Source organism: Polyodon spathula, chromosome 9 (genome assembly GCF_017654505.1).
Source record: "Polyodon spathula isolate WHYD16114869_AA chromosome 9, ASM1765450v1, whole genome shotgun sequence".
Lineage (NCBI taxonomy): Eukaryota > Metazoa > Chordata > Actinopteri > Acipenseriformes > Polyodontidae > Polyodon > Polyodon spathula.
The window spans coordinates 45,903,570-45,930,250 of record NC_054542.1 but is presented as its reverse complement, the minus strand read 5'-3'; the positions used below and the strand labels follow the sequence as shown (position 1 = coordinate 45,930,250).

The 26,681-nt window shown below is 35.8% G+C and overlaps 1 protein-coding gene across 3 annotated transcripts in view; it reads right to left on the bottom strand.

Annotated features, from left to right (window-relative positions):
* LOC121320947 (protocadherin-9-like) overlaps positions 1-26,364 on the bottom strand; it is a 213,951-nt gene extending 187,587 nt beyond the window's left edge. For all 3 annotated transcript variants that reach the window (XM_041259777.1, XM_041259780.1, XM_041259779.1), the window contains exons 1-2: positions 25,667-26,364; positions 21,898-25,038 (exon numbers count right to left, since the gene is read on the bottom strand). In XM_041259777.1, coding sequence (XP_041115711.1) covers positions 21,898-24,921 — 3,024 coding nt within the window. In that variant the 5' untranslated portion in view covers positions 24,922-25,038; positions 25,667-26,364. The remainder of the gene's footprint in view (positions 1-21,897; positions 25,039-25,666) is intronic.
* Positions 26,365-26,681: the final 317 nt, after the last annotated feature.

The window sequence follows — 26,681 nt, the reverse complement described above, 5'->3', positions numbered from 1 at the left end:
TTTACTCCAGTTGTTAGCTATATGTTGTTTTATTGCTGGGGTCTGGTTGGAAAAGTCAGTTTTCCGACGTGTCCTTATGAGGGTTACTACCATTGACAATATTGCTCAGAGTAAGAAAATGACAAAATTATCATGACTAGAAGTTAGATAAAACTCTTCATTCTTGTAAGATTCTTAAGTTGAAACTTCCTCAAGGGCGTACACCAAAAAATATACATTATTTTTTATACCACTTTTGGGGGCATTTTCAAATTAAAACACTTGCAAAAGTGATGAAAATATATATAAAGATTACAAAACTAATTTTAGAAACCCCCAACGAACAAGTGTGTGATTGGTTTAATAATTTAATATGCTCGTCAACACATTTAGAAAGTAGATTTGAAATATGTAGTACAATAATACAGCAAGTCATAAGTAATACAGTGAATTTAATGCAGTTTTAAAACCATAACAGGGTGCTTGAAGGGGAATCACAACCCCATCCTCATGGGTGAGAATATGCACTCTGAGAATTAGCTCAGGATGGAAGGTTTTACCCAATCTCACGCCTATGGGACTAAATCACCTCAGCCACGGCATGCAAGCAGAGTATGGCTCTCTCCCCCCGAGGGAAGAAGCTGAGAGATGACAGCCGGGAGTTGGAGTGGTGAAGAGGGGGGAGCAACACAAGGGATGGGGATAGTACAGGTAAATACAGATAGAAGTAACCCTTTGTGTAAGAGCTTTACTGTGTTTTCTTATAATGGCGGTCAAGTTCAATATGCCAGTACAATTAGCCTGTAAAGTTCTCGAGATAGGTCTACCTTAAAATAGGTCTTCTTAAGGCTGCCTAATCAACAACTTCTTTAACATACTTAAGATCAGTAGATTTTTGCACATTAATATTATATATATATATAATAGATATAATATATATATATATATATAGATATATATATATATATATATATATATATATATATATATATATATATATTACTATTGAAATTCATATATATGCTGTGTGTGTGTGTGTGTATATATATATAGACTTTCTATAGTCACTATATATAGATGATCACAATCCACCTTTCTATCTTCCTCATTTCTCTTTCCTTTAAACAGTACTACTTGAACCACAGTGGGGTCAAGGTGCAATCAAGAGGTTCTTTTTCAAATGGCTTTATAGAGCTGTCAGAGGAAATCATTCTGGGTTTCTTCTCCGGTTGTCAAATGCTGTCATTATAGGTTTCTACCAGATGCCTTTTTAAAGTACTTCAGCAGGACAGTGCTGAATGTATTTACACCAGACCCTCAGAAACCAGCCTACTACATTTCTATTTGGAGTATAGAGCAGTTGTCTTGCACTGAAAGTGCAATTGTATACAGTTTAAATTATGCTTTTAGGTAGTGCCATTCTTTTAAAGTGGTTGGGCATCGTGAAATGTTGCTATTGAATCAAAACTATACAGATCCAGGAGGATGTTCTGAAAACACGCCATCAACATGTAAAGCGCAACACATTCCACAAATAATTTTTTCATGTATAAACTACATTCATTTCTGCACTTTGAGTTGACCTTCTCGATGGAGAACAGAACAGAATAGTCGATGGGTAATGTCAGTAGGACTAAGATTATAGATGGAAGATGTTCATTATTTTTTCGATCTCTTTTTCTAGGAGCCAACAGAAGCACGTAGCAGTTGTGCAACACCTCAAAAATGACAGGTACATTTTTATAAAAACTATGATAGCTGAACTTTGTTTGAGCAGGCAGTGGTTCTCTTTTACGGAGAAGCATCACAAGAACATTCCCCGAGGTGCACAATGTGCAAGGGGAAATGATAACTGAATATGTGCAGGGATAGCAAAGCCATGGCATTTCCATAGTACAGTAGCTGGTATTACCACTTGTGTTACTTTACACATAATCATCCACGATTAAAGGGTAGTTATTTTATATGGTTGCTTATAGCTAAGCTTTTCATTTAATAATACAATTAGGTTTGTGATTCACATGAGTGTTATTAGCATTATAAACAAGAAAACATGACATTGTATGGATTATCTTGAGATACATAAAAAATCTAAACAGACGAAACCAAAACGCTTGCATACATGTTTTAATCACAACTTTATAGCAAGTTGATGGATTAAAATCAGACACAGATACTTGCAGATGGGATTCTTTACTCAACTACTGTGTCATGGAAAAATGTCAGTTGAATAGCAACGGCCCCTTTATCTGAACCCACCCTGTGTAAATGTGCTGAGATTGCCCATAGAAACCATTGGAAGGACAAGCCTTGCATTGGTACAATAACTAGAAGCTGCATCAACATTGTAATAACTGCAGTTATTACTTCATTTAACACTAATGTACTGGAACTGTTTTATATTGTCAGTTGTTTTTTTTTTGCATTATTTTTTTTTCTATAATGATAAAAAGAAGATCCTTAGCTCTGATCGCTTTAACAGAATTGATCCCCCAGACATAGAGTCTGAGCACATTTATACTGTTGTAATTATACTGACATTAATTGGTGGCAGATTTGACAGGTTAAAGATAAGTGAGTTGTATTGTCCAAGCAGGCAACCACATTCTCATTTTCCTGTATCTCTTGCTCCAGTCACTAGTGGGAAAATGAAATATTAGGGAACAAGCATCACTTGATTAACCCTATCAGAAGCATGCAGGGAGATCTTCATTGTGTTCTATGACTGTTCCTCTCTGCCATGTAAAGAGAGATGGGATCAGAGAATTAAATAACTGTCTTTGCTGAAGAAGTCACTTTTACACCTTACAGAATTTTGCAAACTAAATTGTGAAAGTTGGATTTTATGCCCCACAGGAAATGACAGTGTTAAGATTTTCTTTTTCTTATATTCATACCCTGAAAGTCATTATTTTTCTGTAAGCTGCTGCAGCAGCGACTGTAAGACCTCAAGGCAAATCATCAAGCAGGTATGAAAAAGGTGTTTCTTGTGGTAGGTGGTGTGAAATTAAAATAGGCCTCAGTAACCCATAATCTCATAAAGTTTTTCAAACAATCAGTTCTGCACATCAGTTCTGAAGCAAATCAGTTTTGGGGTGTGCTACTAAAAGTGGGTGTTCTAGGGGGAACGGGTAATAATTAGTGATGGGCACCAATATCGCTAGTTTGATATTATATGAATATTGTTCAATATCTATAATAAATGTCCATATTGCGATATAGTAGGATTTAAAAAAAAAAAAATGTTACTGCTAAAAATACAAACACAGTATAATCAAGTTTATTTTATATTAAGATACAATAAACCCTATACAGTACATACTAATCATTGTCAGTCTCGTAGGCAAAGAAGCACCACACACAAATATTATTTAGCCATTGTTTTCCATTGATTGACGTTTAGGTACCGAACGCTGTTTGCATGCTGCATTAAGTTTGGCACTATTGGCTGTCTGATGCGCATGCACTGGTATTTCATTGAAATATGTCCATGTGATTAGTTATGCTATTATTAATTTATTCATCACTGTGATTTAAATGTAAAGTTTCTGAGTTATAAACAAGATGTACTTTTTAGACATCAAACAGTATAAAAACGTCAAAACACATCTGAAAATAATACAACATTCAGCATGACATCATACTTAATATTATTAGGAGGTAGAGGGTAGCAAAATATTTTTCACTCGGCCATGTCCAAGTATTTACACAATAGTTACTGTGTAAAATCAACAACCATTGGTAATTACCCAGTTACTAGATGTAATGGCTAATCGTGCCTTGTTATTTAAAGTGCTAAAGATAAACCTGGCTTTATAAAAACTATCAAAATTGACTTTTTGTGCCATATCACTGTGTTAGTTTAAAAATATCACTTAATTGTTATTTGCACAGAAGGTAGGTATTATAAAATATCCATCAGATCTATTTATTTTTAGATGATAAGAGGATAAGATTACATTTGAGAACCCTAGTCAAAGAAAGGCCATAAGCACACAATGTAATAAAGTATGAAGTTGAAAAAAATGAATACAAAACCACCCTCTCATCTCATGTTAAAAATCTGTGACCTCCAGTTGGAATTATACTTTCAAGACCAAATTAAAACACACAATTCAAACAAAGCCAGCATCAATATAGTACAGAAATGAAATATTGAATTTGTGTCAGAAAACAAGTAATTGCAAAACGGAGGTTGTTTCGATTTTAATAAACGTGTTTTGGTCCTAATTGCTGCACTTTAATATGTCATTCTCTTCTATGTATTAAGAAGCTTTGAAGCATAAATGGTCTGAAATTGGCTGATATTGAGTTTTTATACAATATGAATCATGCTGACAAGTAAGATTCAGTAAATTATATTTTTTACTTTCTCTGGATTGCTGCATTAACTACAGGCTATAGAGGAATACACACTGGCCTTCGCAAGCCATACAACCATGTAAACCCTAACCCTGTGTTTACTAATGTAATTACTATTGTATAGTAATAAATGTGTTCAAATCTGTTTCTTTGACTAATGAATGATGTTCAACAACAGTGTGGTTTTCTACCTTCAGTTGAGAGAAGGTCAGATGGAATTACAGTTATTGATTTGTTGTTATTTGTAGATTCAGACATACAGATGTTTTTACAGCTCTATTTTCAGATTTCTCTCCGTATTACACAAATAGATTTACAGTAGTATTATTTTATGCACTCTACTTCATATGATAACAGGGATTTTCAACAGTTTAGTGTTTTTAAACATAATTTAAAAAACAAATGAGAACAAGATCACAGTATATTCTTGTTAAAAAAATGTCTCCAGTCAGATAAAGGCTTCTTCTTAATAGCTGGGCTTTTAAAATAATTGTTGGTTTTTGTGACGCATGCTTTAAAAAGCAGTCCTGATAATAATTCTGTTTATTTTACTTTTAAGGACAATTTAAGGAAAACGATTTTATTTAGGAACACAATATCCACCATCTTTCAGTTTTGCACTGCTCCCCCTTTACTTCTGTTCCTTTTTACTGCTTTCCTGACCCTCAACCATTTAATTGTTCACTGTGACGATTGTATCAGCAGCTACTGCTGCTGCTGCTGCTGCTGCTCATCCAAGATGCACACATCCATATCTCATCAGCCCCCCTCTACCAGCTAATACTCCCTTGTGACTGAATAAGAGATCTGCATCATCTGCAAGCCATTAAGCATGCAATGCAACACCTCCCAGCAAATGAAATGCATCAGCATGTGTTTTAATCAATAATAATATAATATTCTTCTTGAATTAGTGACACAACATGAGAAGCATGTGCATGCATTTGTGTGTGTGTGTGTGTGTGTGTGTGTGTGTGTGTGTGTGTGTGTGTGTGTGTGTGTGTGTGTGTGTGTGCGTGTGTGAGTAAGCAATGAATAATTCAGGAGATTCTTCACTGAGTGCTTAATTTCTCCAAGCCCTAAGCCCCTTTCTCCCCAGATTAACTAAACACCCTGGAGCTGCATTTGGTTAAAGATATCTGGATTCTTACTTTTATACATTTGATAATGTATTGTAGACAAGGAAGTGCATACCTATTTATAAAAGGTTGACATATGAAGACACGATGACTTTTGCTTTTTGGTATCATGCAGAGATACTGGAGTTCTGGATGTGAAGGTAAATCAAGGCTTTCTGAGCTTTAAAAATAAAACATTCGCTAGAAATTCATGGTGTAAGTTCTGTCTTTCTATCACAAGGTCTTACAGCAAATGCAAATTAGAAATATTAAAAACAACAGGATATAGAAATATAATTGTGCAATACATGAAGCAGTACTTAGATTTTAATAAACAGTGATTCACAGTTAATAAAAGTTATAAATAGATTCCTAAACAAAAGTTCGACAGTATAAATTTGTAATTATTTCTTTAAGAAAATAATAAAATATAAGTCAAATTTTAGCTACAAGTTTTAGTTGCAGGATGTCAATTATGTCTTTATTTTAGAAATATAGTGCATATACAGTATATAATACTGTACCACCTTTCAGTAGACTCATCTTCATCAATCCTCCATTAGACTGATTAATATTGAAGGGTGATAGGATGAGGAAATCAGTCATGTGTTAACCAATTTCAGAGAACATTATGCATTGATTTCATAAGGTACAGACTAACATCCTACCTTGCTGTGGCAGGGCAGAAGCCCTGCACATGGGAAATATGTAGTTTATTGTATATTTTTGGGTTAATTGATGTTAATAGATTAATTTAATTAATTGTTTAGCTGCTGTGGTACTCCATCAGGGACGATTACCCGTCTGCATGGAGCAGCATCTGAAAGCAATCAGCTGTTCCAGCAGGCGGGTGGGTGTGTCTCAGCGGAGCGTCAGTATAAAAACATAAAGATCACTATGATCGGGGCTGCTGCAAGGCCTGCCATTTTCACGGCACCTTTGATTTATAATTTGTTGTATTGTGTTTTTTATTTTTAGTGTTTTTACAGTCTTGTACCGTCCTTTGTGTGCTACCATTGCTGGTAGCATCACCTGACATTATTGTTTGTTTTTTTTTTGTTTTGTGTGCTAATAAATACTGAGCGCCGTGTTGGCGTGTTTCATTGCACTTCTGTGTCTCCGTGCCTCCATTCCGGATCTCAAATTGTATCTCATGAACTATGAATTTATTTCAATAGCTCAAGGTTTTACTGCAGAACATTCCTATAGATCAATGTTAAATAGGTTTAATTAGAATCCAACTGCTAGTCAGGGCTTCTCCTGCACACAACCAACTGGTCAATGGCTACTCAGCAAGAAAAGAGAATACAATTATTCTCATATACAGGAAAATAAACAAAAAATGATGATCCGTCCAGTACTAAATTCTTTGGGAGCATCCTCTATGAATCATATCTGTTGCATAGACAATATAATTTCAATTCACTTTCTAACCCTCACACGGTGTCAGGGGTAAGTAATGTCACAGTGGGTTTTTAGTGTTTTGACAGAAATTTCATAAAAATGCATTATAATAGTCTTAATCGCTTGTAGAATCAGTACATCATTTAAAATGAATGTAAGCCCCTGGATTTTGTTAACAACCAAACTGCACGGAACAAATAACTCCTTGCCACTCAGCCAGTTTGAGTGACATATCCTATCCCACATAGTTTCTGCTTACTGTCCAGCACCAAAGAGCCATATAATTTTCTTTGAATCAGGGAAACAGAAAACACTGTCAGACATTCTGCAGCTAATGGACAGGAGCCTGCTATAGGCATCCATCCCTTTACCCCTGTTCTCCTTACTACACTCACGTTTCATGTCAGTGTGATTCCATGTCAATGACTCTACAATTTCTAATTTATTGCCAAGATACCATACTGTAAAACCAAAGGGTGAGATTTGTTTTGGGATTTTGCTTGGTTTATTCTTCAGAAAGTGAACAAAATAGTGTGTCTCTACCTGGAGAAGTAAAACAGTATATTTAAAACAGTATTTTTTACATATACTCTAAACAAAATACACTATGTACATTTTACTTTATGTGAATGCATGTTCAAGTGTCCTCATTTGGTACACAACAACAGTATATAATGGCAAATATAGGGCAGGGTGCACATGTGGAATAATAAGCACATGTGGGATAATGAGCTCCTGTAAAAATAAAGAACCATATTCCAAAACAATCAGGAATGTATAGGAGTCTAATTATGAAATACTGTACACGTAATTCTTATTTCATTTCTTAATTTCTAATTAGTTATTTAACCTTTTATGGTATGTGTTGACATGAGGAAACCCAAACATCTATATTAGATAAAAGACTACAGTACCATATAAAGGTTAAATTAGTTAATGCATAATTGTTCATAAAACTCAGCTTTATCATGAGCGATGGACTATAAGGGATTGATTGTATGATATCAACAGTGCCATGTCTATAATATGAACTTCGGAGCAGCACAATTGCTAAACTATTTTCTATTTTAGAAAAGTAAGACCTGGAAGAATCTGGGTGTAATATTATTATTACTTCCAGTCTGGTTCCAAACAAAGAAAAATATAAGGAACTGGCATAAAAAATAAATAAATAAATAAATAAATAAATAAATAAATATTAAAAAAAAAAAAAACCCTTTAGGGCAATGGGTTTCTTATCAGAGCCAATTCCTTTACAATGGCTTTTTCACTGGTATGGGTTTAATGTAACATTAGCTCTTTCCAAGCAGATAATAAAGGCAGCTACTGTCCTTCACTTGTAATGGATGGTCCATCTAGTTTCATAATGTGGCTCCAAATTGAAAGAAACACTGGAGCCAACAAATAACAAGTACTTTGCTGCGCCTAGAGCTTAAACCATTTCTCGTTGGAGCTCAGAGGCTCCAGGATGCGTACAAGTCCCTGCTATAATATAAAGTATCTGATTGAAACGTGGAAAAAACGTGGGACCTACTTATTTTTAAAAGGTACTACAATCAGAGGCAGTAAAGTCTATTCGGATAAATCTAAGAAACAGGGGCTTGAAGATTCCAGGGCCAAATCCTAGCACTAATCATGATTTTGTGATTTGAGGAATGTAGTCTTCTTACCTCATTGTACATCATTTGTCTATAAAACCTGATTCAGAAGTAGGTCCCAGTTTTAAGTATTTGTCAATTTGGTTAAATACGATACAATGTACAGATAATTGCAGATGTTTACCATGACATCTAAATATGGCTATTGCACAATACAATTTAAAATTAATAAAATAAAAAATGCAATACTCCATTTTGATTAAACTCCAGTTTACAATACAATAATTATTAAAGATCTTATGCTGGTATTTTTTTGACCTGGTATTTAGAAATTGGTTCCAGTATAATTTCAGGAAGAAAATCAGACTTTTTGCAAACATGCACAGAATTCTTATGAATAACAAAATAAGTTAAACTATTTAAATCACTGGCATTTATTGTATCCTTGGCTAAAATACAGATCTAGTCACTATCATGTGGCATCCTTATTATAGCTTACTGTATTCACTAGATGTTCTGTTCCATGAAGCATGAACGGAGCACCAAAATTACACTTCAGCAAAATGATTAAGTGGTGATGGAGAATCGATACGGGTGTGACACAAATGAATAAAAGGATTATTTGTTTGAGCTACAGATGATCTATAACTGTCCACAAGGTACAAAGTGCTTATAAACTGCCCAGTAGTCCCCAAACCTGGCTAATATCTGCACTCAAGGATCTGTAGCCACGGTAGGCTACTGTGACTCTCGAACTACAATTCAATGATCAACCTCTAACAACAGCAAGAACAGTTTTTCTAAGTCACAGTGTCAGTGAGATGTTATAAAGGCTGTCAGTCAATCTCCAACCCCCCCCCTCCCCCATGCTGTCTGCCATTTTCTTATCCTTGTTACAGAACTGTTTAATCTTCAAGTGTTGTTGTTTTGTTTTTTGTTTTTTTTTATAATTCTCACTTTTCCCCAAGTTCTGGGTTATGAGCATGTATGTACATGGATGACTTGTCATGTGCTACACAGCACTGTGTTCACAAAATAACCCAAATGTAGAGCATGTTATTAGAGGTGTATTTGCCAAGATGTTCCAAACATTATTGTGAAAACTTAATAAGACTACATGTTGTGTTGTTAAGTTTGCTATTTGTATGCACTTATATTAGCAGATACTGAAAATACTAAATTTTCATTTTGCATGCATGTATTTGGAATTCTGATTCAGAAAAAAAAAATGCTGTGTTGTCACAGTAATAATAATAATCTTTATATAGCACCTTTCATAGTGGACCACTATCATAAAGCACTCTACAAGATACAAGACTTGTGTGTGTGAGCTATGCATCAGCTGCAGAGTCACTTACATCTCATCTGAAAGATGGAGCACAAGGAGGTTAAGTGACTTGCTCAGGGTCACACTCTGATTCAGTGGCTGAGCTGGAATTCGAACCAAGGACCTCCTGGTTACAAGCCTGGTCCTTTAACCACTAGACTACATAGACTCCTATAAATACCCTGAGTACTGCTCATTAAATATATGGTACATGTCTTTGCTTAAGGGATGTGTGTAAATACAGTGCATATCCTGGAAAGTGAGTTTAATGGGTTTAGTATCTGGAATATAATCTTTATTCCTGTGGTAGATACCCATGGCACAATCAGTACAGTGCTTTTAATTGCAGGGATTTGTTCCAGCCAATTCCTTTACTGTTTAATTGACCCTGCCAAGGTCTTGCATTGGTATGGACTGGAAGAATCAAAGTTGACGTTGACTTATATCACCCCAAGTATTCCAGATACCTCTATCCAGGATCCACACACTGGATTTTCATAGAGTGCATAAATATCCAGACTTCCGATTGAGGGAACAAGGTCATGAGAACGTTGTAACTGAATGGTGATAGCCATGAGGAGATTCAGAGAGCAGTGATGTCAATGTCTGTGGTTAATCACACACCCCTGTGGTACAAAGTGACCATTCTACTTAAGGTTGTTGGGTTAAGAGATTTTTTTTTTTTTGATGTGAGAAAGACACTAGGGTTTTTGTCCAATTCAATATTTCACGTCACTCAGACATGACCCAAAGGAACAACTTACAAATTTACAGATATTTAAAATGTCACCTTTTCCCTTGCTGGGGCAGGTCGAAAATGAGCTACCAAAAAGAGTGTAAAAAACAATTTGGTTTCTTTAGCTTTTATTTGATTGTCCAAATGCCCTGCAGATTATCGCACCTTGTTATTTTATGTAATGCTGTGTGAGTCATTGGCCTGGTTTATACTGTTGTTATTCATGTCAGGTTTAAGATTGCCTCTTAAGGCAATGTTGTAAATAAATTTAATCACCGTGCTGTATTTTAGTTTCAATAATAGTGTTTGCTCTTTCAAATTGACATGACTGTCATTGATTTGTAAATACTGGTCTATTTCATTCAGCACCTGCACTCACTCCAGTGGGTTGTTGAACCTTATTATCTGCATCTTTATACAACTGCATGCAAGAAAATAACCTTGGCATACATGTATGAATAATATTTCTGTGAAAAAACATGGATCTGAAATAACCACCCAAGGCAATAACATAGCCTTTACTCTGTTCTCAGGTGAAATAAAAGGCACTGATCTGCCATCTAAAAGGACTCTTTTAGTAAAGTACTTTTGTACTCATTAATTGAGTTGATATGCAAGATATTCTACATCGCCAGGCAAATTACACTATTTTGTTAAGTATTTTTTATAGTTAAGTAGCTTGTCACAATATAGTTGCTTTTGAATTAAAACATAATATTTGGGAAGAATACATACTGAAATCTGAACATATGGCTGTTCAACTTGCTTTTGAATGAGAATAGACTGCAGGTATCAACTTAAATGGGGAAACACGAAAGAATAAGACCTTGTTGGACAATGTGTAGTTTAGGAACTGAAAGATAACCCTTTTTAACTTTAAGTAAATTTGTGTTACTAGGGTTTCTCAGCTTCTGGAGGCTGTTCTCTATAAATGATCTCAACACACATGATGGCAACAAATCAGAAAACAGTGTTTCCGTGTATGTGTTAATTGTCACCTACAAGCAACCCTGTTATTCAAAATACAAACACAGAATAGGTCAATTCACTGTGAGGTACATTATGTCTGTTTTTGAAATCTAAACCTGTGATACTGTAACCAAACCTGAAAAACTAGAAAGTTGAATTGGGTACATGACTGATTGTATCGTTGCCAATTGGTAACAGGAGGAGCTTAAATTAGCAGGTCCTCCCTTGCTGGAGACCAAGCAGTGCCATCATTGTCACTGAATGACAGGATCATTAGTCTCAAGATTTGCCCCAGGTCATTATTTTGTTTATGGGTATGATATACGGTTCTGCACTGTGATATATGTAAAGCTAACCCATAGAAGTTTAAAGGGTGCATCAAATGTAATTGTATTTCTTTTTTTTACCTTTCACTTACCTTTGATGATGTAAACAATTAAGGTGTGGATATGACTTCTGTTTAATTGTTTTTTAATCAAACAGTGACCTTTTAACCTGCTGGTTCCACTGGCTTCATACTATTCTCTTACACCAAGTGGGCCGAGCAGAGTTGAAATGCAACAACGTCATGTCATTCCAACAAAACTCCCCACCTCTCAGAATGGTTATTAACATCATAAAAAGCAAAAGACAGCTACAAAAAATAAATAAATAAAAAATAAGAGCTACTTACCCTGTAAACTTCTTTAGTGGTTCAGTATCAAAATCTAGAGAATACACTTACACCCAAGTATGGTGTTTGCTTTTTACAACAATAAAAACAAAGGAAATGTAACAGGTCAGTTTTCCACAGTTTTCATACCCTACAGATCTTTAGACACTTTTTCAGTGTCCATTGCTTGATTTTAAACTTTTTAAATAGACTACTCCAGAAAGATGATATAGCCATCTGTGCCAATAAATTTCTTTAAAATAACTTCTGCAGTGTGGTTAAAAAAAAAAAAAAAAAAAAAACAGTGTAGAACTAGAATAATGCAGTGATAATTGTGCAGGTTGATCTTTAGATGCTAAGATGTTTATGTGTTTTTGTCCCCTTAATGGCAGTGCAGGTTGTCTTTCTGATTGGGTTTACCTTACTTATAGCAAAACATATATTTTGCAGTTTACATGTTTCATTTAGTTTTAAATTATGAATAAAAACAAGGAATCATGTTCAAACATTTATTAAGGAATTATATGTTTTAAAAAATATGTACAGTGCTCAAACAATTCTTTAGAAAGTTGTTTATTTTTTTAAACTCAATTTCTATCTGCATTTCTAAGTACAGACTTCCTATATAAAGTTGACTTTACATAAAGCAAAACAAATCCAATAAAATATAACACAGCACATGTAGCAAGCTTATCAGGAGTTTAATGTACATTAAACATATATCTTTTTTACATGATAAATAACATATGAATGCAGTCGTACAACTTTAAATTGGCCATCTGCCAATTTACACTTAATGTGAAATCTTTACTTGCATGTTTTTTTCTTTTCTATTTAATTTACTTTTTTATTTTTTCAAGACCACATTCATAATAGCTTAGTGATGTTCTATTTGTGACAAGTTGACCCAAGGATTCATTCCCAAGAGCCAACCACATCAAAATATAACAACAAATAGACTTCAGTGCTTATAGACTATGAATTGCACTGCTAGATTATAGAAACAAAGTATCACTGTAAATATTTTGAACAAAACCCACATGTCAAGATGCATTACGATCTATAAGTAAGTCCACAATCGTTTAACAACCTTAATATCATTTTTTGGTCATGCAGACACAGACCAAGATGCTGTTTATTTCACTTGCATTATCCCTTTTATCAAAACACCAAGGGGTGTTAATGTACTCACAAATTAATATTGTTATCCATGTGTCTTATCTCTAAAAAAAAGAAACATTTCCTTCGTGCCACTATTTTAAAAAATAAAGCTGCCTTCTAGTCCACTGGAACACCCGTATACCAATTAATGGGCCTGGAAGTATTTTTGTAGTCCCAAGGGACTATTTTTAAATCAGATTTGCCAATTAGTTTTTTTGTTGTACAACACAATTAATTTGTGAACTGGCACTGTATATCTAATCACATTCTGGGGTAGACCATTTAACTACTCAGTTAGTAACAATTTTGAAATGTATATAAAATAACAACTAAAACTTAGTCAGCAACTGTTTACATCCAAACTAAATAACACGTTATATACAAAGAACCAAATGGATTTGAGGGAAGATGCATATGTATATTGGTGTGCATCTGTAGTTTCATTAAACCTACAATGCACCAATTCTATATTTTTCACCCAGACTGCATCTGTCATTAAATTAATGCAATTAAAATGTAGAAGTTATCAAATGGCCATTATATAAAAAATAAACCATTGGGTACATGTATTAGTGGATTCTATATGAAACAAAATCGACAACCTATCAAAATTGTTAAAGCAGTTTGAAGTTCGGTTTATGTGAAAGCTGTGGTTGAACTTCTAAACTGGTCTTAATCATTAAGCTGTATCCACAGTGGACGTGAGTGACGTGAGCCAATAATTTAGAAATCACTGCAGTCAAATGGGAGTATCCACACCAGCAGCGAGCAACGTCACTTTGAGAACATTTTCCTGTTTCTATTTTTTCGTTGCGTGACTAGAATGAAAGTGACAAATCAGAAGCAAGGTTAACACCTTTGACACGTCAAACACACACTTCAAAACATGCAACCCCTAAAAACAAGTCACGCCTTAAAACAAGTTAATCATGGACGATGAAATGTAAATTGATGAGGCACAGCAGTATCCATTATTATATGATTGCAAATTGAATGACTACAAAGACATTCAGAAAAAAGACAATGCCTGGCTGGTGCATTAAGCAGCACAGAGATATTTTCTTTCCGATTATGCAAGTAGCATAAAAATAGGTTTATTAATAAGCAAAAATAAACCAGAGCATACATGCAGTCTAAAAATGACACAAAAAAGACCCTGCATTCACATAACTTGAACATATGACCTAATTTTAAGCTATGTTTATATTTTTTATATATATATATATATATATATATATATATATATATATATATATATATATATATATATATATATATATATTTGTTTGTTTTCATTGTAAATAACATTTTGTTGACTAAATTGTTCTGTGACACAAATCCATGGCAAGAAGGTCTTTACATACTCATAAAGCAAAGTTTCGTGGAGATTCACCAAACAAACAAAAATAATATCGAGGTCTTACTATTCTGTATGTTTGTATTCTATGTGACACATCCCCAGGCTTCTTATTTCCAGCCGGTGGCCGGCTAAATTGTCTTCGATTTTGACAGATGAGCCGCCTAAAATAATTATTTCAATAATAAAAAAAAAGGATTTATAGTGCTCGTATGTTCCAGTGAATAGTACTCAAAATGTTTATTTTATTCCAGTAAAATAGAGGCAATTTCCACAATTCATTACATATGTAAGTCAAATAAAACTTTCCTTCTCTGAATGCATTTAGTTTGTGGGTTTTGTTTCTATGGGCACCGTGAATGGAACCAATCAGTTTCAAGCTTACAAGCGATGAAGGCGGAACTGTACAATCATGTACCTGAGTCATTAACTGCACAGCAGAAGTATGACATTGTATAGCACTTTTCAAACAAACAACCTACGTGTTCTATATAAGAACGGCGTTTTCATTTGTACGAAATACAGTGAGTATGTTATAGCATTGTAAAATGTCTTATGCATTGACTTAGAAGACCGATCTGAAACCTAGCATATACAATTAATTCAGGAAACAATATTTGCCTTGTGCAATTAATGATGAATTAATGACTAAGTTGTATTATTTTAATGTGCTTTGTTTTGCTGATTCAGTCTTTATTAAACTAAAAATATCATGATATGAGTTGCAAAATGTACTGCTCAGGCCTTTTGCTGCATAATCAGTTGCTGTAAAACTGTGGTTAAGTAATACTGACATTTATACACACAGATAAAAAATACGCACATACAAACGCGCACATACAAATATGCATAAACACACACTGTGGTTATCTGTCCAAGCACAAATAGGCACGGTACTTAAGTCTGTTATTTTTAGAAGACTATCTAAATTACCTTTTTAAGAGGTTCAAGTCAAATTGAAATGTATGTTTAAACTTCTGTACAGTATGAATCACTTCTTCCTCCCCTTCCGTTGATGTCACATTTTCCATGTCTTCCCAACACAGTCATATTTTCTTTGTATTAGGCGAGCAACAGTGGGGGGGGGTATTTCCACGCTAAATGTAATACTATAATGCATTTATTTTTTTACCCGGGAAAGGGAACTAACGCTTGGGTAAAAATTAAAAAGTGAAGCAACGCAAAGCCCAAGTGTGTCCAGGCCCTTTAGGGTGCTAAAGGGCACAGTGCAAACACAGATACACAATATAAAAAAAAAAAAAAATAAGGCATTAATGAATGGGTTCACTCTGCATTTGCTTTCACTTTGAAATATTTCACTACTACGCACTCACCAGCTGTACAGTTGGCTCATCGATATGAGTGACTCTCATGGCGACATGAGCTACTACAGTATTACACTGAAAGTCTTAAACAAAGTGTATAACCTACGTTCATAACTTTTACACTTGTCCAGGGTACTACATAAACATTAATGTGATTTCTACAGTAAGGAGTCATACTTTTAATTTAATACAAATTAAAGCTAGTAAGCCATGTACTGCAGTGCTTTGTGACAGACTGCAAGCACCAGCCAAAAAGGGAAGCTTCGTAGGATTTCCTATGGTAGCTCATGTAATCTACTAAGAAGGGGTTTGTCAGTTTGTGCTAATCTGTATTAATAAAATGAATAGAAACAGAGACAGAGAAACATCCAAAACCATTTGTGTATGTAATTTGTAAACCAAAGTGATTTCTGTAAAATCAACAGGGTTCGAAATTGCAGTTCTTGCAAGAGCATTTTTTAAAATGTATCATTTATTAATGCACTGGCGCATTATGTATCATTTATGAATGCACTGGCACATTATGTATCATTTATGAATGCACTGGCGCATTATGTATCATTTATGAATGCACTGGCGCATTATGTATCATTTATGAATGCACTGGCGCATTATGTATCATTTATGAATGCACTTGCGCATTATGTATCATTTATGAATGCACTGGCGCATTCTCGGACTCGGTAGTTAATGAGAAACGGTGAAATGGGAAAGTATTAACACTCTGAATCTTGGAAGACTAAAAATAAATGTAAGGACATGTTGGTTCCATGAATATTTTTAGAAACTTAAAATGTGTCTGGTTTTTGTTTGTTTTTTTTGTATAATATGCAAAGGAAAAAATGGAAAACAAAATACAGCTTATGGCTTTTCTGTATTCAAATTTACTACCAGTTAATACTGCTTCTTATAGTGATTAATGTAGAAATGGCTTCACCTTTTTCTCTTTTGTCTCACTTTGTATTATGGTATCTCTATAATGTGACATTGTTTGTTCTTGTGCCTGGTTCGGTCTTTCTTTCACCATTTTTTTCTGGGTGTAATTATTGCAAAACAAATGGGAGTTTACTTGAATATGTGAACTTTATTTACTTATTTTGTAATTACTGTTCATAGACACATATGTATCTTTTACTTGCTCTTTAAATCTCTATGCCTAAAATCATAAAAATGACCAAAGTTATACACTTATTTTGAATTTTGGGTTTTTATAAAGGCACATATTTATACTCAGGATATGCAGGATTTAGAGCCCTGTAAAACCCTGAAATTGTTTTTTGGCAGGGGGCTTTGCCACTTGCACCCGCACTGGGGGAGGACCCCCATACCCCCTGCACCCACGCTGGGGGAGGACCCCCATACCCCCATGCACCCGCGCTGGGGGGAGGACCCCCATACCCCCCTGCACCCGCACTGGGGGGAGGACCCCCCATACCCCCTGCACCCGCGCTGGGGGAGGACCCCCATATCCCCCTGCACCCACGCTGGGGGGAGGACCCTCATACCCCCCTGCCTTCTACTTTAAATGAAAATGAAAAGACTGCATTCCAACATCACCAACCTTATAAATAGTTTTGAAGATTATGAGCCATATTTATAAAGCATTTTCTGTTCAGATCACTGGACTGTTTTAAATTGAAAAACTAAATAAAAGTAAATAGTAATGCAAGGTGACCTGTGCATAATAACACACAGATTTTAATAATAAATAATAATAATAATAATAATAATAATAATAATAATAATAATAATAATAATAATAATAATAATAATCCCAGTTCAACTATACTGCTATTGTCCAGCTGCCTTCTGACAGCTGGAAATGTACCCGGCTTCAAATCAGACTACGACTACGATGGGTAACACGAAAAAATAAAAAATAAATAAAAATAAAAAAATACTAATAATGATAATAATAAAACTGTTGGCTATATAGGAATGTTTAAAAACTGCGATCTACAGATTTTACAAGTTCATAATTTATTTTAAACAGAGTTGCCGGAGGTCAGGGTGGTAACAAAACAAGACCTGTTTTTTAATGGGACAGCCCATCTCTAGCATGTCCAATAGGAATGCACGTGCAGGGTCATGTGTTTATTTCCAGTCTTTTGGATTTGTTCCAAGTCTTGTCTGGCGTGGATTGACATTCGGCAACTTCGCTCGCATTGCTCTGTCCAGTGAGGATGCAGCTTCAGTCATTTCCACTGTAAGTGAATCTGTCAATCTGCACTAATAAAGGAAAACTGAACAACCAAGTTTGATAAAATGTACATATACCCTCATTAGATAAAAAGAAAAACTAAACTAAATGGAAGTACTGGTAACCAAGACAACCTGGTAACCAACATCTGTAAGAATCTTCACATTAATTGTTGACTTCAGTTACTTACTTGAAAATACTAATATTCACGGTGCATTTACAGAACCTAGTCAATACAACCTAAAATTGAATATTTCTGTTACATCCATAACTGTAATAAATTTAACATACAAAATCTATCTGGTTTGTCTGAGAACTCTAGAAAAGTGATGAAGATATGCATCACTGTGGTCTGCATCAGCACAACTAAGGAGAGTTTGCAACAGTACTTCCCCTTAGGTGCAATATTGTCATAGTCCATTAATCTTGTCAAACTCCCCCAAGCCTAAGGGCCTGTAATATACTAATCCCTGATTAGTATGGTGAATGAACACACAGAATACTCAGACTCCCTCAAGGTAGAACATTACAATGGCAAGTCTATAGCATTTGGGCTTACATCTTTGTATAAGATGTTCTTTCACCAGATAGCCACAGAACCACTACAAAATAAATCATAATAATGACATATTCCTTGTTCTCAACAAGAGCATGTATTTCAAAGTCAGACCTGATTGTGTATAGGAGCAATTTAACAGTTAAATTTGCACATCCAAGAAAAGCATAATTATTCAAGTCAGGTTTTCTAACTTCAAGTAGAATCTTTAGCACATGGCAACAGCCTATTGTGTAAAGTGGTAAGCTGATGTGTCTGCTCAGACTTCAATGAAAAAGTAAAGGCAATAACAACCAGCTAATACAGTTCTAAAATATGCACCATTACAAGGGCTAAACAAACAATATTAAACAGCATACTAAGTAATATTACAAGTGTTTTTCTCTAAGTTCATACAATTCAGTGAGAAATTAGTTAATCAATGTAATTTTTCAACTAGAATACCTTGACGGCAGGGGGGAGGGGTGTCTACAAACACTAACACATTTACATCAATTTAAAAACAAGCTGGCCTGTATTTACAAATTAGTAGTACAGTCCAAACTACTTTAAGACATGTAAGTGGTGTGATAACTTTGTAAGATTTGTCAGAGTTGTTTCTGCATAAAGTAAAGAAACCTTGCAACTCAAATATTAAAAAAAAAAAAAAAAAAAAAAATTGATTAAAAAAAAAAAAAAAAAAAAAAAAAAAACATAAAAAAACAGCTTCTTGCCTTCAAAAGGGTACAAAGCAGACAAAGTACCCCTGCACAGGTAGTGGTTAACACAGGTTTGACTGTAAAAAAAGGGTCCCAAACCAAAATAAAAACAAAAAAAATGCACACAGAAAGTGTTTCATTCTTTTTTTTTTATGCTGTAACTAGTTCAAAAGATTCTTCATTCTCTTGTAGATTCATTACAGTTTATTTGTACAAAGAAGCACACCACCCAGAACCTCACTGTTTTTTACCTATTATAAGTGCTCTATAACTCATAATGGCACAATATGTGAACTATGAGTAGTCTTTGTTGTCTAATATAAATGGGCCAGTGTTTTCATAACTTCAACAGCTGTTTGTACCAAATAAAGATATACTGGGGGCAACACAATTAATTCCCCTATCACTGTCAGCAAAGTTTGGGAGAAGTAATAAAACAGTTCTCCGTAAAGCCTCTGGCCGCAATAAAACTGCTGTCACCAGAAAACGATGCTGATGCTTCACATTTGAGCAAAAGCAAAAGCACTTGAGTAATATCCAGGCCTGCTGTCAAGGATTAAAACAATGTGTTACTTATATGTCTGACATAAAGTAATGTATAATTTAAAAAAAATACTTTTTTTTGCTTTAGACATGATTTTGCTTCACAGAAAGCTGGTGCAATAAAATGTATTTCTTATTTTCAGATCAGTATAGTATACACCATGATTGCTTCTTCATATTATATTCTTAACTATTAATTTTGTATATTATGTATACATGTTTTCTAATGGCCTGATCAGGTGCTTGAAACTAAGGTTTGCATAGTGCATCACTCATTTTACAAATCACACAAACAGGTTCTGACCTTTTGCAAATATCCACATTCAACATATTTTATACAATGTGATTACAATGAAAACAAGTCAATACTTGGTCTCTAAAAAATATTTTTTACCTCTATGCAAGAAAACTTACAAGATAATGCAATAAAATTACAACTTTAAAGTATCATTAGGATTTTCATTTGCTGCTTTTCTGTGATAAATACTGTTAATCTCGTAATCAGAGCATGCCGTCCACATCCATAGCCTCACATTGCTTTAACTTTGCTGAAGCAGGGCGTTACCATTTATAGTTCCAACTAATTCACTGAATCGGTTATACATTAATATTCTCATTAAACAGCTGAATTTCTTTGACTGTAGTAACAGCTCTACCCACCCCCCATCCTCTGTTGTTATGAGATACTGCACACTGGCACATTGCCAGCGAGAACCACGTGGTGCATCAGTGCCATCTACAGGCTATAGTGTTACTCCTTGTAATGGCTTCTATCCAGCTGAATTCAAAACAAAACTACTGTGTTGCACTTACTCTTTATTAGCAGGGAATTAATAAGGCTGATTGTGGATCAGGCTGCATTTTGAGTCATTCATTCCTAATCCCTTTGTACTGGGTATGTTTCAAGGTTCATAATAAGCTTAGATTGTTTAGTTATGCATTACCAGGAAATGTAAATATTAATTTATGCTTGACTGATTTTACTGCATAATCATGTTTATTTATTTATTTTTTGTTCTCTGAACAATTATCATACAGTATGTTTTTGCAAAGCTTACTTTAATCATACTATTATATCCATCATGGGATATGATATTTACTTATGAAGAAATCCATGTACTGCAGATTTAAATTCAAATAAAATAAAATGTCCAGAAGGAACACAACACAATCTAATTCCAACTGTGCCTTCTTATGCACCAGAAACCACACAATAAGGATGTATATGAACTATACAGTTTCCAAACGAATGAATTGTGTAAATAAATATAATGACTTCACTGTGGAACTCACTATTAAACATAACTCCAAATAAGTGTGTGTGTGTGTGTGTGTGTGTGTGTGTGTGTGTGTGTGTGTGTGTGTGTGGTGTGTGTGTGTGTGTGTGGGGATGGGGGACGGGCCCTGCCACCCCTGCCCCCGGGGGCGGGGGGGCATGATACTGTTTTTTTTTTATAATCTACAGTAAACAAGACATTAACTGAGCAGATGGACAAGAAAAAAATGTTTCTTTCACAAACTTTGAAAAGGGAGAGTGCAACTTCAATCCTTGGAAAGCTCAAACTTGTTTTTACAAAAGTCTTAAATCCATGTGCATACAAGAATGCAAACCTGATAAAGTTGATAATAAGCATAACCTTTGTTTAAATATATAACAGGTTCACAAGGCGATTAATAAACTTTTCTAAATGAAAAAAAAAAAAATCCCTGTGTTTGTGGTAAAGCAATAGAACATAACCTGAAAGCTTTTTGGTTCAAAAGCAATAAGTGGCAAACAGAATAAATGTGTTCTCAATGCAGTTCCTTTTTTAGACTCCTAAACAGAGCAAATAAAATAAATACTGGCACATTAGTACTGATGGATTGGACAATTATATGCAGTACTGATAGACCAGTAAAAGTGCTCTTTTACCTGTCTGGTGTGCATGGGGCCCTTTGTCTTGAAGCCTCCCTGGGAGCTGCACTCTGAGGCACTGAAGTGGTCTGAACTAGTTGAAGATCGCTTGGAAAGGGTGTCACAACCCCCGACAAAGGTGTTGTCCAAAGGGAGCTCCTGAATAACATGGTGTTTTTTCACCGACACCGGGGTGTCTGCTTTCAGATGAAAAGCAGACTGCGGAGAGGCAGACTTATAATGCCTAGCTAGGTCAGGGCTGTTGGGTTTAAAGGTTGTTGTTGGTGCTGTGCTCCAGTCAAAGCGTCCTATACCCTGCTCCTCCAGTTCAGCAGGGAGACTTATCGTCCCATTAATTGGTTCATGCACAGGGTCATCAGGTTTGGATTCCTCAATGGTGACAAAATTCAGCAGAGAATTCTTGGGCGATTTCCTTTTCTTTTTTTTCTTTTTCTTGTTCTGCTTGTTTTCTTGATTAGGAGACATCCATTCAGCACCTTGCTTATTTCTCTGGGCAGCTTTAAACCTTGAGGCATGACGGCAGCGCACCAGCACTGTGACAAAGATGACTACAATAACAACCAAGGCACCTGCCACTATAGCAATCATAATTGTCAGATAGTCTCCACTCTGATAAGGCTCACTGCTGTCACCTATATTTTTATCCAAGGGTGTTTCCATAGTTCTGCGTATCATGTCATAAATATAGGTGGCATTGCCAACAGTATCATTTACATAGAGAAATACAAGAACAAGGGTGTGCAAAGACTTGGGGTAACCCAGATCACTTATGTTGACCACTAATCGATGAAGCCCCACATCAGTAGTAATTGGCTTTTCCTCAAGGGTAATATTACCAGTCACAGGATCTATTCTAAACAATCCCTTGTTATTTCCACTAACAATGGTATATTTAAGTTCAGCGTTCATTCCAGTGTCAACATCCATAGCAAAGACCTCTGCCACAACAGATCCAGGGATGGCAGAAAGAGGTACCAATTTAAATGAAGTATTTGAGGGTGGATAAATGACAATAGGGCTGTTATCATTGACATCTATGATATTGATAGTCACTTTAGCAGCAGACGAACGAATGGGTCGACCTCCATCAACGGCCTTGACATCAAATGTATATGAGCTTTGCAGTTCTCTGTCAAAGGAAATATTGGACTTTATAACTCCAGAGAAGGGGTCTAATATGAAGTTCTCATTGTCATTAAGAATGGAAAGAGTCACATCAGCATTCACCCCGGCATCTGAATCTGTTACAGTGATCACTCCTACTGTGCTGTACTTTGACAAGTTCTCTGACACAAAAAACTGAAAGTGATTATGAGTAAACTTAGGACTATTGTCATTTTCATCCAGTACAGTTACAATAACAGCTGCCTGGCTCTGTAGTGGAGGGGTCCCATTATCTCTGGCAGTGACTGTAAAAAGAAAACGCTCTTGCTCCTCTCTGTCAAAGACTCTGGATGCTGTTAAAACCCCTGTTTTGCGATCCAAATCGAAGAAGGAGGCATTCGGTCCAAGCTGATAAACAATTTCGGCATTCTTCCCACTGTCAACATCTGTGGCACTAATAGTCGTGAGGTACAGACCTCGTACATTGTTTTCGAGAACGGATAACTCAATTACTGGCTGGCTGAAAATGGGAGGGTTGTCATTTTCATCTTCCAGCTTAACTCGAACTAAAGCTGTCTGATTTAAGCTTGGTTTGCCAGAATCAGAAGCTATAATTTTAAAGATATATTCTTTGGTGCCTTCGTAGTCCAATAAGGCAGAGGTCTCTAGCAAATACTGGTTATCATAAACGGCCTTTAGATGGAATGGGACATCTTTTTCGATAAAGCAAATCACTTTGCCATTGACATCAGTGTCCTTATCAGAAACTGTGATCAAAGCAATCTTTGTATTGACAGGACCTTTCTCAGACAGGTAAACTGTTCCATTAATTGGACTGATAATGTACTTCAGGTCTATGTTTGGAGGATTATCATTCACGTCAGTCACATTGATAAGAATAGTTGCTCTGGCGGGACTAGAGCCTCCATCGCTAGCTAGTACTAACAGTTTGTGGGCAGCTGTTTCCTCTCTATCTAAAGGTCTCTGGACTGTAATAAGGCCTGTGGCAGCATTTAATGCAAAGAGCTTTTTAGTGGCTGGTGAAACTGTGGTACTGAAAATGTACCTGATTTCAGCATTGGAACCCACATCTGCATCTGTGGCCTGTAGCTGAAACACAGAAGTGCCCACGGGTGCGTTTTCTGGAATATGGACTTCAATTTGGCTTGCTTTAAAAATGGGTTTATTGTCATTTACATCACTTACTGTCACTTGTAGGATTGCAGTGCTTGACTTTTGAGGGGTGCCTCCATCCTCCACCTTTATCTTCATTACGTAAGTATCTTTCTGCTCTCTGTCTAAGTTTTGCTGAACAATAAGTTGTGGCCACTTTTCTCCTTCTGGTGTCTCTACAATGTCTAGCCCAAAGGCACTTTGCCCGTTTACCAGTTCATAGTGCTGCACACTGTTAAAGCCTATGTCCGGATCCGTGGCTGATGGAATAGGAAAGCGGCTATTTATCAGTGTGTTTTCTGGAATGGAAATATTGATGACAGGGTACAGAAACATGGGCGCATTATCATTGATGTCCTTGACTACAATTTTAACCTTGATGAGCCTAAAAAAGTCATTAGGGAGGATAACCACCTCAATCTCAAAAGAACATTCATTTTCTTCATAAGATGGGCCACCACAGAGTCTCTCCCTGTCGATTCTGTTGGAAGTTGTAAATATTTCTCCTGTACTGCTTGACACTCTGACCAAAGGGGTATTGGAAACAAGCCTGTAGACCAAATTAGCACTTGTTCCTGTGGCCGCATTGATATGAGAAATATTCAAATCCTTTGGTATGTTTCCAATGAGTACATTTTCAGGCAACTCCTCCCTAATGGGGTAAATCAGTTCTTGGGTGATAGCAGGGTCTAACAACAAGCAGGCAACCAGAGAAGCCAGCAGGTAAAAATCCCTCAGGTCCATGGTAACTGTTAAAGTCTTCTGCTTCTTTATTTCACTAGTATTAGCACAATACACATGTTCTCAGAGGGCAGGATTCGTTCATTCTGTAATTCTCAGACAGCAGCTGCCGACACAATCCTATAAATAATAACACATGTACCATAAGTATCATGTAACCATCAAATATAACACACTATACATGTATATAACATCTTGATCATGGCTTCTTGAGTACCATGACATAATGACTATACAAATATTACAAGTTTCAGTTGTTACAATAGAAAACAACTAGCAACATAATAACTACACTAGTTTAAATAGAATCATTAAAAGGATTGAAATAAAATATAAAACGTATTTTTGACAAGTACATATAAAATATTTGCTGAAGGTAAGTAACTTATTTTTTCCACTTACAAGCAAATTATTTTAAATGTGCTGTCGGCTACAAAATATATGTTAATATTTTGGCATTTTCGTTTCCAGTACCTCAAAGATCTTGTGATAAGATCATGCTACAGCAGCCACAGCAACCATGCAATTACTTAACATGATCTTAAAGAAATAATTGTAATGCATCGTAAGCTCTTGCTTTCTAAACTTTATAGAGTCTAACTATCTATGCATTACACCAAAACGATAAATATCATTGGTCTTGCTAACCAATGTGTTGAGTATCTTATTATCCCGTCTGCTGGAGCAGGGTCATATAACCAGATTTGCATTTATTTACTGAGCATAAATCAAATGTGCGTTTTCTTACCGCTGCTTTCTTCTGAAGATGCGGTTACCAAGTATTGAGTTTCACACAAACATACTGTTGCCAGATAATGCAGTCGCACATCTTAAATCAGATCCTTTTTGTTTCACAAACAATACGACAGTTGAAATAATCCAGTTTTTAGACACTTGTGTGTCTCTTTTTTGTCACGAGAAATGATTATTAGATGATGATGATGATGATGAGAATTTGATCCATCCAAATAACACAAATATATCACGGTGCTTGGGACAGGGTTTACACATTCGTTTATCATGTGTTTTAATGAAAATCTGTGTTCGTGTAACTTTCCAGTGTTAATCAATAATTCACTATTGAATCCATGTACTGCAGTTGTTAGGGATCCGCTCCACCAAACAGGATCAGGTGATCAGCGCATTCTATTTTTCTTTGGACAAGAATAAAAATGAAGTCAGTCCGCATCCATACAAGCCAAAGTACTCTGCAATGGATAGACTGCAATTGCTTGAAATGTATTGTTGCAGTAGGACCGCATCAGTTCTCACTGGTCCAGGTTTACGAAGATGCTCTTTTATATTCAGATCGCGTTTAGGCAGTCACACCATGTTCTGCTTTATGACATCCAACGTATCTTAGCAAACATCTGCCTTTTCTGTAGTACTAACAGATGTCATGTCGTTATAGTTTGGTAATATAAGTCTCCCTTTTCATAGCCTCTCTTTCTCGCTCACTCCCCTCACTGAACGGAATTTCTTCTTCTAACTCTCAATAAGCCCAGAGGGGGTGTGAGTTACACCATCCACCGCCCACAATCGTAGTTATTGGCACCCTTGTGTCATAACGTTCCCTTGTGAGGAGCAGCGCCGTAGAGATTGGTTAGTGGTAATGTCATTCATGCCTGACCAAGCTCTGCTGAATCGCTCGTTGAGCCTGCACAGAAGAGCTCCTGCTTGCGGCTGAGCCTGAGACAGTAATGACAGGAGCGGGTTTGAAAGCACATTGCAGTTTGAACAGCCACTTAATCTGTTTGTGTCGT